General features: G+C 44.5%; 1 protein-coding gene across 2 annotated transcripts; it reads right to left on the reverse strand.

The window, feature by feature from the left end:
• Positions 1–1,219: 1,219 nt before the first annotated feature.
• Positions 1,220–20,204, reverse strand: LOC139659442 (DENN domain-containing protein 5B-like). Of its 2 annotated transcripts, none has more exons than XM_071537720.1 (21): positions 20,096–20,204; positions 15,334–15,443; positions 13,926–14,640; positions 13,622–13,809; positions 11,712–12,212; positions 10,168–10,399; positions 8,142–8,290; positions 7,817–7,912; positions 7,604–7,723; positions 7,361–7,513; positions 7,088–7,166; positions 6,921–6,996; positions 6,272–6,400; positions 6,023–6,144; positions 5,406–5,551; positions 5,191–5,309; positions 4,265–4,449; positions 3,977–4,059; positions 3,090–3,216; positions 2,596–2,770; positions 1,220–1,403 (listed from the first exon to the last, which is right to left on the reverse strand). In XM_071537720.1, exons 1-21 carry the CDS (start codon positions 20,202–20,204, stop codon positions 1,220–1,222), a joined length of 3,798 nt encoding a protein of 1,265 aa, XP_071393821.1. The 2 variants fall into 2 exon arrangements, with proteins under 2 accessions (XP_071393821.1, XP_071393822.1); XM_071537721.1 differs by having other exon boundaries at positions 7,817–7,907; positions 8,140–8,290.
• Between the last annotated feature and the right edge of the window lie 60 nt (positions 20,205–20,264).

Here is a 20,264-nt window from a genome sequence, read left to right on the forward strand (position 1 = left end):
ATTTGAATAATAGAGGCTTGGTCATTGTGGGTTAGATAGTGCTTGCAGGACAGTGCAGGAGACAGCATTTTCATAATTCTTGAACAGTTAATCAAATTAAATGCAACATCAACATAATAACTAGCTTTTTCAAGAACCTGTGCTCTATTCAATGTCTCAATCTTGCAAAGACAACTGAACAATTTAGAAACAAACAGCATGACCAGTATCCACATAATCAGTAAAATGTGCCAACAGTTGAATATAATGTTTTACACCAACACAAACAAGATGCCATTATACATTAAATATGTCAAAATTGATTACACCATATAACAAATGGGTACAATTCTGTCAAAGATTTAATAAAGCAAAATATTCACAGTGAGAGAGAAAAAATCTTTTTGACAGTGACAAAGACTATTTGAACTGACACAATTAGGACACAAGTTTGGTTTCAGTGTTTCACCGGCCCAGCATCTCAAGAGCAAAACAGGCAGGACCCTGTATATGACCCAGAAGTGAATTAAACAATAAGAACGGGCCAGAAGTTACACTACAGCGAGAGCATCAGAAGAGAAAACTCAACTGGGGACATTTCCTCTTTCTTGAATATATTTACTAAGATGTCCCATTAAGAAAGCCAAGAAAAATAGTTTATATAGTGCGGCCCGAGTCCTGCAACTTCAGAACATCGGGTCACAACACGCTGAGACAAAAGGTAACAACAGATTTGGCCATGCATGTGCTTAGTTTAGAATTCAAGTGCAAGCATTACAGCAATCGTAGGAGAGTTATAGTCGTCCTAGAGTCGGGTTCATGGTGTGAGCTGTGAAAATGTCTACTGTAGATGTGAGATAAGGAATGACTGTCTATTTTTCCTTGAGGAAACAGAATATCACAGTGTAAACAAGCATAGGAAAATCAAACAATATTTCCTTAAGCAAATATATAGGGCATTTACATCAGAGAACAAGGCAACAGAGCGGCCGGTGGCCTGCCATTACCCATACCCATCCTAAAATCCCAGCGAGTTCAGCGAGTCCTTTCCGCAACAAAGTCCCACTTCTGAACATGCAGGCCCTGGGTTTCTCCTCAATTGTCTGAATTTACTTCCTTTCCCCACCCATGGAAAGATGGATATACAACACCACCGAGGCCGGCCCATCGGCGTTCCTGCGGCGGGTTGTACGAGCGGGGGGCCGAACACCGCATCCCCACAGCACGTCGTTTGACAGGGTTAGAGGTCGACCCCTTTCACCAGGGCCGTCTCCAAGGTGACGGTGAACTCATGGAGTGTGTGCAGGATGCGGGACAGGGAGTGCACCGCCGCACGGTCCCGCAGCAGAGCGCCCTCCTCGTAAGTCCGCGCTGTCAGGTGGCATTCTGCCAGCAGGGGGAGCCACTGAGAGAGGAGCCGGTCCCTGCCAATATGAACAGGTCAATGGTCAATAATAGTCCCATTAATGTGTAAGTATCACATTTCAACACTGAGGGAGAGTTAGCCGACTGCAAGACAGAAGCAGAGTTGTGTACTTTCTCTTCATGAAGCATTCAACCACAGTAAATTGAGCAGATCTTTTCAGGGTTCACCAACCTCCACTTTGCTCATAACCAGCCAATTAGTAGAAATGATGAGTAGATCTACCACATATTTAGGTGATGAATTCAGTTTCAATCCAAAGCATCAGACACAAGTAGCAATGTCTGCTCTCTCAAAAGCATCAAGAAACAGCACTAGAACAGACTAGTACACTGATAATAATCAATTTTCTATGAACTATTATTAATATTTTACAGCATTACTGCCTTATCTGACAGCACACAGTGGAGAGTGATAGGAAAAAGAAAGAAAAATAGAGAATATCATGTGACACTGGCCATCAGTTGGACCCAAACCCGTGACATCGTGATTAGTTATAGCTAATCACAGCTTGATTATCATTGTATAAACTAGTGCAGTGCCCGTTCGCGCCACTGCTGCACAGTGCACTGTTCGCCCCGCCCCTGTACAGCACACTGTTCACTTCTTTATTCAAAGTTTATTAATATTGAACGTGTCACGTGTCCAAATTGCACCAAATCTGACACTGCACTTCCTTGGGTCCCCAGCAATACACCCGCCAAGTGTGAAGTCGATCGGACTTACGGTTCTCGAGATATGCGACAGACACACAGACAGACAGAAATACAGACAGAAATACAGACAGACAGAGACTCCTTGCTTTATAGTATGATGATCATTTCATCAGCTTTGCGTACTGTGTGTCTAGACGACCGCTTTCGCTGCGGCAGCCACAATCTCTCCCTAAAATAACTGCATGTGATGTAAATGGGTCAGTCTGGGAGAACTTCTGAGACCGGTCCTGCTGCAGGCCGCTTCCTCAGGGCTTCAGGAAGGAGGAAATTGTGTCGCCTTCGCACAAGATGTAGTATAGTGACCAGGAGGCTTTAAAACCACAGACTCCAATGGGGAGAATATTAGAATATTTTCCAAATGTATCCTTCTTTCTCTAAATCATTAACCACTCTAAGGGATTGTGCGGGTTAAATTCACAGTTTGGGCTTCTCTTGCTTGAAATTTCAACTTGTCAGTTTTGAACTCGGACCCCTCACCTGATTCCCAGGCAGACGAGCAGCTGGAACTTGCCCTCCTTTCCAATGTTTCGCGGTGAGGCATTGATGGCATTGACGTAGTGGCACAGTGAGTCACAAGGCGGGCCCTTTGGTTCTGTCGATCCGCGCAGGTCACCCATCTGATCAGCTGTCTCCATGGAAACCACTGCTTTCTCTGAGGGAGACAGAGTTGGTGAGATCAGCAATTGTTAGTTTGTACACATGAACAGTGGAGAATAACCATGGCTCAACATATCAATATACAGGACAGTGAGGAATGTGATGAACTCTAGAGAAGCAGGTTAGATTGCTTGTTGACGAAACAGACGAACCATGTTGCACGCAATATGATATGTGGTGAAATTCATATTCTCTGCCACTAGATGGAGCCAGCCAGTAGAGATCAGAGATAAGTGCAACATCACTTCAGTGTTCACCGGATGCTTTGTATAAACACACACACACACACACACACACACACACACACCACTTACCCACAAAGTCCCACACAAACACATTCCTCTGGAAAAGCCGGTTGCACTTGAAGCCATGGAGGAGGAAGTTCTCCAAGGAGAGCACCAGCCCCCCCTCGCCACATAACAAGACCGTCAGGTTTCCCCTCTGGCAGCACAGGAATGGGAGCAGACAGATAATAAGAGGCATTTTAAGCAAGAGGCTCATCCCTCACCTCCAATAAATTCCCCTCATATGAATGATAAAGGGCAAAGCAATTTAGCAAAATCACCCACAGCAGTGAACCATGTGGAACCCTCTGTATATTTTTTGGGGGATTTAAAAAGCTCTTCTTCTTTCATTTACCACTCACTGAGCAGAAGCTTGTATATTAAAGCCGCAGTGCCTTTGCGGTGAGACCGTCCTGAGGGGTGAGTAGCCAAGTATCTAAGTAGCTGCTATAAAAACATAATTACATTGAACTGGAGGCCCATTAGAGTTAAACTATAGTGATCCATCAACGGTCTCTCCAAGGCTTTTAACCTGGGCTTCAGACGAGAGAAGCTAGTCCAAGACACAGAAACAACACAGATCCGACCCGCACTGGTGAAACTGGGTTAATGAACCATGTTGGAGATAAACATAATGTTACCAGGGGGTCTAACAGACTAAATACCTCACCTCAGAGACGCTCTTCCGCTTTGCATAAACCCAACTCTCCCCATTGTACCCTTCTCTCATGAATCAGTGATGAGCTTTTGGGAAGAATTTTATCACAAGATTTTTCATTACGCCTCGGAGACATTACATAAATTGTTCACTCACTGTTGATCCTGCAGAAAAAAAAAAGTCTACTGTCTGAACCAAGAGGTTAAATGAATTCAAGAGCTGGACCTGGGGGGCAACACACACTATATTAGTCACATACCTCTTGTTCCGGTTTGTGGAAGTGTTTGACAAGGTTATTTGCTGCCTCCCTCATGTCCTCTTGCACCTCGACAGCCATCATTCCTGAGAAGATTAATAAATGGAAAGAGAGAGAGGGAATAATTAAGGAAAGAAATAGGACGAGGATGAATAATGAGAAGGAAAAGGAAGAGAAAGGCAGCCAAATGGAAAGGTGATATGGGAGGAGGCTGTCATTGCAGTAAGCGTGTCAACCAGCAGGTCAGGCATTGTACTAAAGAGTGGAGTGTGTTGTTTGTCGGTAACGTACTGCTGCGGCCGGCGAGCGCTCCCAGCACCGCGCGTACACTCTGAGACGGCGAAGCCAGCTCCGGAGGCGTCCCTGTCCACCTCCCAGCATCCTCCTCTCCACCTGGTGACACCAGCTGACCAATGAGAACCCTTTCCAAGCTGCCGTCACCCACGCCCTTCCCCAGCCAGCGGCCACATGGGAACCTGGAGGGGAAAGAAGACAGGACGTTTCATGACATCTGACGTAAAGGATGTGTGATTTAATTTAATTTGAAGAGAGTTACATACATCCAACTGCAAGCAAATGCAGTCACGATTGTAACTTAATCCATACATGTCCATTACACCCATACTCCACCATATTTCCAACCAATCCATCTACATATAGTGTGTTTAAATTGGCATCAGCATACATTTAGAGAACCCCACAATTATTTACATTCTATTTGATTGCTTTATTAGGTTTTTACTGTTTTTTATTGCTTATGTTTATATCTTTTTCTTGCTGAATCCTGTTACTTTTGCTGCTGCAACGACCAAACTATTACCCCAGGGGGATTATTAAAATGTAATCTTATTTTATACATATTATCATACACTGCTATCCACAGCCACAGTCTTGTGGCCACAGAAATAGAATCAATAGAACCGTCACTTGTGGATGGATCAAGGTACTTTCATTTGGCACACTTCAGGATGGCTGCAATAGCATTTTGATGTTGTAGTCATGGAAATGAGCATTGGCACAACAGATGCTGATATCCATGGCAACATTATCGAACATTCTGTGGCAGCCATTTTGAGGTGCACCAGTCAAATGACTATTCAAGAGTGCTGATTTGATTAGGTATGGCCATTCTAATGATTCCAGCTCTGTGCTTGTACCATTAGCCACTGTGCACACCATCACAATCACTGGAGGAGGAGTCAGAGGAAGAGTCTTACTTGTAGGTGTGTCCGGTGATCTCGTTGTACACCATGACAGAGTCGATCAGACACTTGGCCAGCAAGCCAGAGTTCTCCTGTCCCAGCTGCAGAGTGCTCAGCCTGCCAAGGTTCTTGCACTGAAACACACACGGACCAGAGTAAGTGTAGCGCTGCATATATCTTTGCATTTTTTATGGGTGTGTTGGCCATACTGTAAGTGGCTGTATACCGACCTGGAAAAAGATCTCTTGTGTATTCTTAGGGATCTGTCTAACTCCTGAGTCGCCCATTTCTCCTGACACACACACCCATGGGTTAACTGTTGTCATCGCAATGCTAAGCTTCTTCATGGGCATTATAACAACACGGTATGGAATACCTGGAGAGACACAGAAGGCCAAGAGCAAAGCTTTAAACATACAAGTCATTCCCTTTGCATTTGAATTGTGAAATGCAACCCACAATACTACAGAGAAAAATAAATAGGATTTTCCCTTAAGATAAGGAACGCTGATTTCTTTACTGTGTTGGTGCCAAAATAAAACATGAATAGAACCAGAAGCAAGTCTCCAGCATCCTTCCTCCCTTTAGAGACTATAAAACTGCCACAGTCAACTATCCTTTAAAACCAGGGATATGCATTGGAGGGCTGAGAGTAAGCAGGTTTTCCTTCCAACCAAACACTACACAAGGTGATTTCACTGATTAGTTCCTCTACTGTGGTTGAAGTTGTGCTAATCAGTGAAATCAGCTGATGTAGTCTTTAGCTGGAATGAAAACCTGCAGCCTCCCAGCCCTCCCGTGGCACGTTTGCCTATCTCAGCTTTATGCTGTTGGATGCAGGACTTACTGATGGAGGTGAAGACGCGCGTGAAGCAGAGGTAGTCCACAGTGTTGAGAGAGAGCAGGTGGAACAAGAACTGCTCCCTTTCTTCCTCACACAGCAGGAATGCATGGGGCTTATACAGCTGCCTGTCAGGGGGAACACAGAGGAGAGGTTACTGAAGAAGAACAAATAGGGACTTACTGCAAATATCATCCTATAGATTCTATTAGTGTCTACCTGTCTGTAGGTTTGTGTTCACCGAGTGATTCTTACCTGAGTAGCTCCTGGTTTGTAAGCAGCTCTTTGAGGTGTTGAGATAGCATTTTCTTCTCCAGCGCCAAATGAATCCAGGCCCGGGCCTGTCCCACCTCAGACAGACCCTCACTCATTGTCTGGACAAACCTGGAAGGACAAAGGATAGGTTGATATGAGCAATGAGGAACAACCTCTCTAGTTCAGCCTTTTCTCACATTGCATTTAATGACCAAAGTTTTTGGTCATCTTGTTTTGTTTTTTATCATCAGGACAACCAAACTAGTGAACAAGACATATCATCTCTCATAACCTCATTGGAACAGAACCAAACAAGAATAAATGATAAAGATATATGTGCAGTAAAAAGCAATTAAATATTTAAAAGGTTCAAATATGGTCTTTTTTTAAACCTCATTGGAAACATGTCAGTCATCAGAAGAGGCAGGGAAGCAACATTCACCTCTGCCTAAGATATTTATTCTGTGCTTAGGTCTGAATTCTGTTTTCTTACCTGGTTTCTAATTTTCCATTTCCTGTGTTCCATGAAACATAGAGCCCTACACAACTTCCATATACAACTTCTACCACACCCTGATCTGCTTCCACACACACACACACACACCACACTTCCCACCATCTACTGACAAAGTATGCCGGCTCTCATTACCTCATATCCTGCAGCAGGGATCCTTTCAGGAGCAGAGTGCAATCATCAAGCGTTCTCTGGTCCAACCCGTTGGACACTAAACAAGCAGAGGGTTTAAGAGCTACTATCATTCAACCCTTAACTCAACGATTTGTGTAAAGAAAGATATAATAGGTTTGTGCTCTGACCTGGAGACTCAGCTGGTGCCTCCATCTTCCCCTCGGTGGCCTGGTAGTGGAGCAGATGGGACCAAAGAGCAGACTTCCCCTGTTCAGAACAAACAATGAAACCGACACACTCATCAACATTCAACCTGTTCAACCGGACATTTTTGTGTGTTCATGTGTGTGATGTAAATTTGCTTACATGGGGGGACACAGTTCCAGACATTTTTGTAGGTCATTTAGGCTAGTAAGGCATATTAAATTGGCAGTATTACTGTGTGTGTGTGTGTGTCTGACCTGTTTTAGCTGCAGCCCGTGGCCCCAGGTCCTTTCCAGTAGGTCACAGAGTCCGTGGATGAGCGTGTTCTCCTGCAGGCCCGTGATGTTGGCTTCTCCCTGACCCAGTTCCACACTCTCCTTCCCCATCCGCTCCATCAACATTCGTTTGGTCTGCAAAGCCAGAGACAACATTAGCGTTACCCACAAAGCATGTCAGATGAAGCGACAGCGCGCACTTCAACAGGCGGGGAGAGGTCTCACCTTCAGACGGCACTCGCTCAGCAGCCCATCGACAAACTCCCGGTGGGTCTGAGTGACGGCCGAAGGTGAGGAGTCCAGCAGCTTAGACTGACGTAGGTTCTTCCTCCCAAATGTGTGCTTCTATTGAATAAACCAAAGACAACACATGAGACATAAGCGGCTAAAGGCTTTGTGTGTGTGTGTGTGTGTGTGTGTGTGTACATATGCGATTACCTGTCTCTGTTCATTGTCCAGTCCTGAGGTTTCAGTAGTTGTTGATCTCTTGGTGCCGGTCCTGCGTGATGCTGTGACACGGCTGGACCACCTGTTCACACAGATGACATGATATCAAAATAAAATTAATGCGTCAACCATCGCAAGCGTTCTCCAGTGTGTTTGTGTGTATTTACAGTGCTTGTGCATCCCTTTTGCCTATGTATGAGATACAGGTAATAACAAAGTAGACACTGGCACTTCTTTTACAATAAGCTGCTGACAAATACTTGGTGTTTTTATAACGTATTCTAATTGAACAACAGCAGGAAGGGTAGGCTCACTTGTTGGTGCTTTGACCCTGTGCAAGAACGTCAGCCTGCAGCTTGGGAAAGTAGCCCTGCTGGTGACGACCCTGGCCGATCCTCATGTCCAGCAGGTGGGGGTGTATGGCTGTGTGGTCTGCCTTCAGCAGCCTGCGCTCAATGGCCTGGGCTGCAACAACACAACAACACAACGGGTAATGAGGTCTACTGTAGATAAAAAATCTTCATTTTGATATAGAATGGCAATATATGTAGTCTCTCATTCTTTTGTCTGGATAAGCATTTAAAAAGAATTCAAAGGGGGGATTTGTGTTAATATTTTACATGAACATTTTGTATTCAAGATAGGAGGTACAAAACCTGAGACTCCATGAAACCACTGGAACACACAGAACTAAGTAGAGTGATATAAAGTAACTGATGTCTGAGAAAAGGGAGATAAAGCAATGTCTATGAAACTGAGGAGAACTGTGAAGTCCAAATGTGAAATAGAGTGAGAAAGATGGAGAGACTGAGGCAGAGCAGTGCGTCTCTGCAGAGAGGTTGGAAGGACTTCAAAGCAGAAAGTTTGAGGCATTCATTATAGGACACAATGTGCGCTCCTCCCCTGATGTACTGCTTATTCCCAGCCCCTATCCTGCAGTTCGCCCCTCTCTTTTTCACCAATTCCACCCATTTCTTTTCACCTTCATATCAGATTCTGTCCCGTCCCTTTCGTGTTTCAACTCTATTTCAATCGAAATCAAATAATACGATGAATTTATTCATGTAGTTCACTGTTCTGGTACATGAGGTCCCTTAAGCAAGGTTTAAGCAAGGTCCTTCTTACTTTGTTCGTCTTACTTTGTTCAAAAGTGAGAAAGAAATGTTGGTTTCAGAAAGGCCAAGCAACATAATCAACATATAAAGCCAACGAGAGTGGCAGATGGAGACAGATTTGCAGATCCCCTCTACAAAATCTGGCAGCCTCTTTAATCACCATATGGGAATTTCCCTCAGTCCATCAGTGGGGATTTTCAGTTTATTTTCTTACTGTATAGTGTCTAAATGCTGTGGAAAAAAAGTAATAAAACACCATGATGTTACCCTTGGTTAGTCACAAGCTGTTATTCCAATTTAGGGCTTTTTAAAATGATTTTATAATTTAAATCAAAAGTGCAAAAATGCCACTCATTGTGGATGTCACTGCCTAATAAGAAGATGCAGGAGAAAACAATGTTGACACTTTTCACCCATGAGACCAAAACTATATATGGCAGCAAACTTGGGTGTTTTCAGGAGATTTCAATGATACTTAGGAAAGAAATACTTTCCTGTAATTCTCAGATGAGCAACTATGGACCTTTTTTAGTCACTTTGAAGTTAAATTTTGTGCTGAAGTGAGTCAAACCTTGCGAGCATTATAAATAAACTGGAACAAAGGTTAGCCAAATGAGGTAGTGCAACAGTAACATCTATGAAAATAACAGAAAAAGGCTAGATAATAACCTTTTTAAAGGAAAGTGGGCAGTCCAGCCAACTTTTAATCAGCATTTCTATTTACTCAGACAGTTGGAAAGCAAAGAGGGAGACAGAGGAGGGAAGACACAGGAGAGAAAGCTCTGGCAGGATTTAATCCTCAGCCAGCAGCGGTGCATTTGTAGCTCCAGAGGCAGCGGCCTTCATCGCTCAATTATCTCTGAGCACAGCATCGTTGAATTCACTAGGTAAATCTCCGAGGAAGTTAAGCCAGGTTAGGACAAGGACTCATTATAAGGACTTTCCTGGTGAGAAAGATAACTTAAAGCAACCACTTTCCATGAGATATGAAGCAGAAAATATGAGCGAGAATTTGTTTGTCATGTTTTTGAGTTTTTTGATAAATGCTAGAATAACCGAGATAAAAGTTGGAAGGCATTTTAACAAACAGCAGTTTCCCTCCGTGTGGTTGTACAAACATTTTGGCTTGTGAGATAAAACTGCTTATCTTGTAACTTATCTTGCAACAATATGCAGGATGTAGCCCTATAATCCATCTTCTTTAGTTCCTGAACACCTTCACAGTACCTGACTCAAACAGCATGGTGCACTTCCGGTAGCGACAGCTGCGGGAATCCTCCTCGTCCGTGTCGTACAGCCGCTCTCTCTCCAGACGGCTGTCGAACAGCTGCTGCAGCGGCTCCCTGTCCGCCCAGCGAGAGATCACCTTCCCATCCACAAAGGAGGAAAACATGGCCGTCTCCAGGAACCGGGACAGGAAGTGCAGGTGGGTTGCAGGCTGGACTGAGAGGAAGGAACCCTGGAACAGTCAAAACCACATGTTAACACTTTTATAAAACTGTCTACATGGGCAGGGGAATATTGTTTCATATCATGATCACAAATATAAAAAAAAAAGACTGGAGATCATAAAAGGCCTATTTGGACATAATATGCATGTGGATCTAATAGATACAGTCGGCGTTACGTCATCGACTTGTGGGCGCGGTCACCGTGGGGGAAAACAACGGTCCCCCCTAATTGAAACTAATGGTATAAGCGCCAAATCTGACATTGTAAAATGTGAAAACTACTGATCAAATAATGTAAAATAAGTAAGAATAAAATAAGTTATATGGAGGGGCTAGGTCAAAAGGACTTGACTAGATATATCACAAAACTATCAATAGTCAGAACTGATTGTCCTTGCTCCATGAAAGAATGGACGAATGATCCTACACAATGGCCAGATGTGTCATTCCCAGACATTTTCTGCTACCTTATTGAATTTCCCGGTAAGCTAGCACATTGGAATTTTAGATTTACAACTAGAAAATTACATTTCCTGTATAAAATGCTAGTGTGATTGCGGGGAACAAACCTCGTCATGCCTTGTGTGATGCTAGTTATTCTTTCCTTACATGGTTATGGCTAATATAGTGAATTTATGCAGCCATGCCAATAAAGCAAATTTCATTGCAATCTTGTTCATGCATTTACAGAACACATTGCTGGCCCATGACAAATAAATATGTTATAGGAGGGTGCATTCCCCCTATTATTGCCTGTCTGCTGTCTTCTCACTCCTACATGATGTGTGTTCACAGGTGTGTACACTCTCGGAATCACATAGAACTTAAGTTCAGGATTATTATGTTTATTTGCCGTGCAGTGCATGACACAGCAGCTTTTCCACATACCCTTCTTTGTTTTTAAACTTTGGAAAAGGCAAAACTAAAGAATGTTTTCATAGCACGCAGCCAAGATCAGTACTTCCCAGTGATTTGTTTTCCCCCATGTTGGCTGACGGAAATTATGTTTTCCTCATGTGCCGACTGTATCTATAGGCCTATTCACTGTAATAACTTATATAATAACTTTATTTTTTATAGCACCATACATAGAATGCAACTCAAAGTACTTTACATAAAATAAATGCATTAAAACATTTACAAGCAAAAGCAAAAATTTCAAGCAAAATCAAAAACACAAGCTAAAGCAAGACAGAAATTAAAACAGTAATTTGTCTAGTAAAATTACATTAAAAAAGAAATAAATAAAAAAGTAGCTAAGGATAATAATAAATAGGTAAGTAAGGATAATAATAAAAAATAGTTGATCTACTTGAGTACCTTGTCAAAGCTGAATGTCCCCTCCCGGTTGCTCAGCCAGGAGTCCAGATCAGGAGCGCTGTGAATGACAAACTCCTCATATTTGCCAAACATGGTAGCAAACCGGCCGGCGAACACCTCCCTCAGCTGTACGTTCATCTTCGCAGACTTCAGCTCCTCCTCCTCCTCCTCAAACACACGTCCCAGCATCTTCCCTCCATCTGACGGTTTCCCTCCTCCACACCTCCTTGCCAGCGCCTGCAGCCTCTCCAGCACAGCCAGTTCCTCCCCTCCGAGGTTCCCGTTCCTTCTGTCCTCCATCAGATCCTCCAGGACCAGGCTGCTGAGGCAGGGGGAGGTGGTGGCGGCAGGCTTAGTGGTCACGCCCCCCTGTGGAGGGAGGCCGAAACGCAGCAGTACCTCGCTCAGCTCCTGGATGAGCTCTGTCTGGTCCGGAAACAAAGGAAGGTCCTCAGGTGCCTCAACACAGTGGTTGTCAATGTCCACAAAACACAGGTTGGCCTGCGCAGGAGTAAAACAGACAAACAAGACAGGTCAGAATATGTCCTACCTGGATGAAGCCACTAAAACCAGTTTTCAATTGACTCACCCAACAGATAATCATAATAGGTTTAACCACTCACAGTGTACGGACTCTTATTCATCTCATGTAGACAAAGTAGTTAAGCTTTAATAGCACTGGGGCAAGTGTAGAAACATCCAATTAAGATCAGAGAGGGAGATTTACATTGCATTAATGGATTCTTGGCATTTTACCACGATAAGCTCCCAGAGACTCCAACATATTAGCGTATGAAGGATTATCAAACGATTACTGTTATCGCTTACACAGGAGAGATATGAGAAAAAGGCAAAATTAGACAAGCAAGACTTCCACACTGGCAAACAAACAACAAAATCATTCAAAAACTGTACTTGTAAAGGTGCTGAGCAATGAATAGTAGATAGTCAACGTTTTAAGGAGAATTTATCCACCGATAATAAAACTGCATCTCAGAGCAGCAGTGGAGAACAGCCCAGTCAGCAGCAACACAACCTTCAACAGTGACCTCTGACAGTCAGTTCACTGCCTCAGGGGAAGTTGGGAGATGAACTGTAGAGTGGACAGCTGCAGACTCACTCTCGCCCCAGCAGACTACTCCCTGTAGCTTCATCCTGCCCTATCTCTTCCTACTCAACATGTCTTTCCATCAGGAGAGAAGCCAAAGTAAATGATGAAACTATACATTCAAGATTTGGATTGATTTTGCATAACATATTCAATTCGGGGCAGTCAAATCACAAGTAAGTCAATAAAATGAGTCAACTAGAGGCACCTGCAGTGACTAGAAGACTCATACATGTATGATTAAAATGCTTTACACTTTCTTCTTGCTTGCTTTTGCAATTTACCACCCATACATCAACTTGCACAATTCCAGAAATAAGCGGTGCTCCCTAATTCGCATTAATTATTCACTTTGTCAGATTTTTCTGGAACTCTAATGCTCAGTGTTTTTCCTTTCATCGCCCCAAGCTTTCTTTCTACTGGCTCCTTTCTGGGGCAGAGCTACATCAAAGACGCTCCAGCGAGATGCTCATGCAGCACAGTGTGATCTTTCGGTGTGGATGGAGAATTGGATTTGTAGAAAGTGGGGGGGGGGGGGGCTCTGAGGAGGAACTGCATCATCTGAGTTTGTCAGGCCCGAGGCAGGGGGCATATTATTATGCATGCAGAATGGAGGGGATTAGCAAAAAGGCTAGAAGAATGCTGCAGAAATTTTTAGATCCTTCTGTATGAATGTTTATTGGAACGTGTTATGTTATAGAACTAGAACATGTGCCTCCTGGAATACTGATGTTACAAACAGAAACGTGACACTGAGAACTATGGATGCAGTACACGTAAAACCCCTTGTTTAGTACTGTACCTCATGCGGTAGGTGGAGGGAGGATCGCTGAGCCCCATCTCTCCGCTGGATACCCATGAAGAATGGCACAGGCGCGTCCAGGAGGTGATGTAACGGTGCCGGCAGGATGGGCAGGTAGATGTTTTGCCACTGGAACGGGAACAGCAAGGTAGTGACACCCTCTGCCACTGTCATCAAACGCTGATAGTCTGGGGAGACGAGGGAGGCAAGATGGAGAGAGGACATAAAAATCACCTCAGAGTACAAAGGGAAAACCTACTTTCCAAGCAATCCAAAGTCAATCCCCTCAATAAAGAGTGGTTACCTTGAGAGTAGAGCAGGACCTGCATCTCCAGAAGTACACAGGTAAGTAGCTGCACCATATTGTCGACGCCCAGCAGGGAGAAGGCCTCTCCTAGTGGGAAGTCGCCCAGCGGGAGCTCACCCGGCCCGGGCCGCTGGCACACGATGGGCCCCTGCACCCCGTGGAACCTCAGCGACCTGCCGGGAGGAGGCAGGGGCACCTCGTACAGGATGTTGTGGATGTAGCTCTCCAGAGGGAGGGGCGGGGCCGTGTGTGACGTCACGGCCTGGTGCAGCTGGGACAGGAACTGGCGAGCGGCCTGAAGGAAGGGGAGCGGCGTGAGGAGGCAGAGGGCTTTGGACACGTACAGGGTGTCCCGCGCCGAGTCGAAGGAGCCCGCGCAGCCGAGGCAGGCGGACAGCCCGGCCAGGGACTCGGCGTCTGACTCATCCAAGCTGCTCACAAGCGAGTCCATGCTGGAGGTGGAGGGCGAGGAGGCAGACGACGAGGAGGAAGAGGGAGAGGAGGCCGATGAGGAGGAGTGGTGCTCCACATGGTGCATCTGGTAGAGCGTCTGCATGGCGGTGGTGATCTGAGCGCTCGTCACCTCCTCGTAGAAGGTGTGGACAAAGCCGTAGGAGCGCGTGCCATCATCAGTAGCGACAGTGAAGGAGTGGAACTGGGGCTCAAGGCTGTCGGCCTGTGTGCGGAAGGCCAGACCCCTTGGCATGCAAAGCTTAGGAGAGAGGGACGAGGGAAGAGGAGGAGCGAGGGAAAAAGTGTGGGAGAGGGTTGAGAATAGAGAGGCAGAGGGAGAAACAAATTGTTAAACACAAACCCTTCACAATGACCTCAATAACTGATACTGTGCAGTGGTTTTGTAATCATCGCAACATAACATTTGAAAATGGGGTTTGTTTGTATAATAAGATCACTGATACATTTTATTGACACAATGAATAAAAGCCTTACATGAAGTACTTTTCACAGCAAATTTTGATATGATGAATAAAGCAAGTCCAGACATTTTGCTTGATTTGATTCAACTGAATTTGATTCCGTTAACAATTCTTTTGAGACTAAAACCTCATATTGACCTGCTTATCCAACAGACAACAAAACAAACAAAACAAACATGAAAATGTTCTGTGTATTTGGACAAAACAGAGTTTGTATTCTGTGGGGAACAGAGAACAAGCAAAGACACAGCAGAGTAGCGCAGGCTCTCAGTGCACATTTTTCATGAGCTGAATTTGTTATCTTGTTGTTCTGTTTGTCCTCTCAGTTGTAACATTATTCATTTGGACTGGTTGGAAGAATTACAAAACATTTGCCCTCAAAACAGGGCAAATCTCGTCCATCTTTATCACTGAATAAACAACTGTGAGAGAAAATGGCTAACGCTAAAAGATACAATCCAGTATCTCACCATGTTGACAGCATCTTTATTGAAGGGGTTCCTGTCTGTGCTTTCAGGATAGTGGACCAGGACCTTTGACTTAAAGGACCTTCGAATGGGGCTCTGCTCAAAGCCCTCACCTGGGAGAGAGACAGAGACAGAGAGAGAGAGTTATGACACAGCCGTATGAGTACAGAGAGATAGATGACCTTCATCGCTGCAGAGGCAGAATTCATAAGTAGTGGACACAATAGAGGACGCTAAAAGGAGGAGGACGGTCATGTACTTTGATTCCTGCAAAAGCACAGACAGCACAACCTTGTTTGACACCGGCTAAAAAAAACCCTCCTCTATTGTCAAGAGCAAGACAGAGGTTAGACAGTAGGGGCCATTCTGCAGCAAAGAGGGGGAAACCCTGCCAAGACTTATGTAACTCAACTCATTACCATAGAGATAGACTGGAGAAGCCGGTACAACACCCCACATCCCCGGCACTCTGCAGTAAGAAACTCTTTTCACTTCTAGGACGCACATAGAACAAACATACTGACATAAAAGAAACTGATTTGTTATACATCAGGGAACATTCAGGCTCTGGAGAAAGGATGAGAGATTTCTATATTAGAGTTACACAAATGGGATGAATTTGCATTGCCTGCAAAAAAGAAAATCTATTATGTATTCCTACATTCACAATGCATACATTTGATGCATTGCCCTGTCTGGCTGAAGTCTCTCCTCTGTCACACTCTCTGCACCTTGTGTCAGCTTTCGGCTCCAGTTACATAAAGAGTGGCGTTTGTGTGTGAGTACCTGGGTGCATGGAGAGGAGCTGCTGAATAAGAGAGAGCGACTAAGAGGGAGAGAAAGAAAGTGTGTGAGTGTGATTGTGTGAGTCAGTGAGTGAGTGAATCACTGAGAGCCTGAGTAATGAGTGAGGCACTGTCATTATTCTTCCAGTTTCTAAGGGGATGCCCTTGTACTCTTGACTGAATTCCTTGTTTAATTAATAGATTCTCAAAGTTCAATAGGTGTAACTCTGACATCACTGTATTGCAAGAACAAAAACAACTGCGAAAGGCAAACAACTGTCAGCTTTGACGCATTTATTAAGCAGCATCCACCTGCCTCCGAGATGACACACAAGAACCTGCGAAAGGAAACGGCGCCGTAGGCAGAGCGAGAAGGATCCACACACACAGTTAAACTGAGTCAGACTAGCAGGTGGGAGAGAGGAGCTGATGCATTACTATGACGAGAGGGGGAGGCAATGTTCTTTGCCAAGGATACGCATTAGTGTTGGTGTGGAGAGGACTAACAGGGAAACCAACAGGGAGCAACAACAACCTGCACCCTCTCCGATTCCTAACTGACATGACATCCAGAGATCATGTTGTCACAGCGGAGTTGAGAGTTGAGGCGCTGATATCTTTGGAGGGCTAAATGATGAAAAAATGGGAGAGAGGGAGAGAGGGAGACAGAATGAGAGCGAGAGACAAAGAGAGAGAGACAGAGAGAGACAAAGAGAGAGAGAGAATCCAGCCTTACAGAAAGACATCTAGTTGCCATGGTAGCATTTCCGCTGTGGCACTGTGGCCTTGAAGATAGCCATCAAGACGGAGCTCGTCAGCAGTTACATCATCCTGAATGTCATCACCTGACCCAATTAAGAGCCACACTCCTCCTGACACAACTTCCCACCCTAGGGATCACACAACCCCAAAACCCACTCAAATGCAGTCTCTCTCTCCCCTTCTCTCTCTCTCTCTCTCTCTCTCTCTCTCTCTCTCTCTCTGTCTCTCTCTCTGAGCTAACAGAATACATGAAGAGGGAGGTGGAGGGTGGATTGTTTCGGTCTTCAAATGAAAGCTTAAATGGTTGTTCCAGTTAGGCTGTAATAACCATACTGTTGCCTCCTTCTACTGCTTACACACACACGCACGCATGCACACGCACACACACACACACACACACACACACACACACACAAGAAACCATATACCCTACGAGCTAGAGTACTCTTCACATACATCATCAGTTCTTGAAAGTCATTATCATTGTCACTGTAATATCAATATTATGCATGTTGTTGGTGGACAAAGACAAAAAAGGGTTTAATATCCGTTCCACGGCTGAGAGATTCATCACAGAGATTAATGCGTCCCAAATGCTCTCCCATCAAGACAGGAAGGCTTCATCAGGAATGATTGAACAGACATAAAGGTAGACATCTGTCATACTCGCCAACTCAATTACCCCCACCAGCCCATTCATCACATCATTAGATGAGTAGATGAGAAGGGGAGATATAAAAAAGTGGATTAAAATGACAGCAAATGCCAACTGGGCCTTCAGTTAAGAAGAGTTTTTCAATTTTGGCTCAAACAACTGAAAGCCCCATGTCTTCGCATTGGAAATTTGACCATTCACTGAACGTGAGTCATAAAACTAAATGACAAAATGTGCCTTTCATCTCAGCCTGAGACATGATGCTGCCTCATATGCTTAGAATAAAGGATGAAAGTATGTGTTGTGTAGCTGAGACCGAAAATAGGATAACTCAGGTTGGATATTCTGCTTACAAAGGAAACCAAAGATAACTGCAAAATCTAATGGGATGCATGCTTGACTTCAATACCACTTGTCTCTCCAATCAGTTCACAACTAAGAAGCAGATCTCAAATGGCTAGTGTGATCCTGCCCTCCGCTGATGTCATCCCCTGTGACAGTCATCTGCCCCGGGCCGGAGCTGCAGCCACGGCAATTCAGCATTCCAACAGGGAACGTCATGTGAAATTTGATTAGGCTGCAGAAAACACAGTGGCATCTATTGAGAAGCCAACAAGAGCAGATTGTCCCTCGGCAGGCATTCACTAATTACACACACACACAGACAGACAGGAACACACACATCTAACAATTTGCTCAAACATATAGGCTAAGGCTGCTGTACATGAAAGAATAAACATCCCTCGATAGATTTTTAGCTGGTGAAATAGATAGAAAACAAAGACACAAACACACACACAAATCCCTGGAAAGGAGCAGCCCCCCGCTGCAGTGGATGGGATATGAGATGACCTGCTGTTACATAAGCAGATTGGTGGAGCTCAGATCTACTAGCCAGCGGTGCTGCCACTCGCCGCAGGGAGCCGGCCATCACTGACCTCACTGGTCAGTTACAGCACTAAATAATCCACCTGGAATTGTAGCATGCAATAAAGCGATACTGTGTGTTTGTTCCCTTCAACATATGATATGCGCCTCATCCCACAGATACGTGTTTTTCTTGTCTCACTTAACACTTCACTTTTATCCAAAAGCATTGTTGTGGCTGAAAAAAGTCAGCTGTTTCACCAAGGCTGGGTCTGGTTTTAGAGCCATCTTCTCCCTGAGGAGCTGCTCTACATAAGCAGACATTCTGCTACCAAGAACACAGGGAGAATACAGGGTGTGACTATTGTTCCAGCTCCATGATTCAAACCTGAAGCTGGCACTGTAAAGGTTTTAGTATTCAGGTGTTTGCAGCACACTCGTGTGGTGCTTTCTCCTCTCTTACACACACAAAGACCCAGGCACACACAGCAGAACACGTGCAGACCTCACAGGGGGCTTCTGGGTGAATCTCCCTCTTAATCCCAGAGTCAACAACTTCAAGAAAGCAATGGGACCTAATATCTCTATTTCTAGCAGCGCATCAGACAGAGACAAAATGCTACCCATAGTGTCAGTGTTAACAATCCACCATGAGTACTTAACACAAAGCCACATCACTGTGGGTGTCATCACCGTGGCAACCCAAAACCACCACCATCCACTTGCCTTCAACCTCCTTCACTGCTTTTGGTTGAGAAGAATAGGTTTGTGTGATTTGTGTGTGAAGTCGTTTTGTTTGGCATGGTGAAATATACGGCCATATGGGTCCAGGAAGATGACAAGAGAACCGTTCAGAGAGGCACTAACTACTCACCAAAGAGATTATCACTGCTTTTTGAGTCACATAACTGTAATCTGGGAGGTCTCACAGACACACACACAGTCCTCGGTTAACAGCGGTCCACAGAGGATACACTGCTTTGCAGCTCCATCTGTGTTACAGCATCAGTGGGCAGCACAGGATATTGTTGTCCTCTGCTCAACCCTTCTCTTCTCTATTCTGTCCCCAGGTGTTGTGGATGAGTAGCAGAAACCAATAAAGCTGTATTCTCTGTAGGCTTATTACACTGCCTTGAGTATCTGTCAAAACATACTGAGCAGGATGGAAGTGCAATCGTGTATTTTCCATGAACCCACCCATAGGTGTTTAAAAAAACCCAATGTAGGACAAGATATGCGGCAATAACAGGCTGTCCTAATGTTGTTTTTTTTAATAAGGAGACAATGGTCACTTCGCTGAAATACCTCAGTTCAACAAAAACAAGACGTTGCACGACCATCATCCTATGGGGTTTCTCATTTACTCTGTTTCTGTCCCGATAGGCTATGTAAAATACATGTCACCATCAACACAATTGTTTAGACATAGAGTACGTTTCAAAATACATCAAATTGGCCAAAATAAATCGTTTGTACATGCAGATGACATTCATTTAAAATCCAGTACTTGCACATATGATGTCAACAGCGCTTTGGAATGTGGCGTACAAAACACATTCTGGTGAATGTCATCTACACGTATAAATACATTTCTGGGCCAATGTTTTGTATAATTTGACATGTGTCATTAAACATATCGTGATGTGTTTTTTCTGGAGTATATATTTGTTCATTTCAGATCTATTGTCAAACCTACCTGCTAAATCGTCGGGTTCGAGGCCCGTCTCCGTATCCACTCCACACACAACAAAATAGTGGGCGAAACGGCAAGAAGCCGATCCTGTGGCCGCAGCAGTCCCGTTCATCCTCGATGTTATTTGGTGTGAGCTCCGTTTACTTCTACTTAATGTTGTCGATGGTCATAG

The sequence above is a fragment of the Centroberyx affinis genome, unplaced genomic scaffold (assembly GCF_046629955.1).
Source record: "Centroberyx affinis isolate AG114_WGS23_722 - 3 ecotype Tasmania unplaced genomic scaffold, CSIRO-AGI_Caff_v1 ptg003110l_1, whole genome shotgun sequence".
NCBI classification, from domain to species: domain Eukaryota; kingdom Metazoa; phylum Chordata; class Actinopteri; order Beryciformes; family Berycidae; genus Centroberyx; species Centroberyx affinis.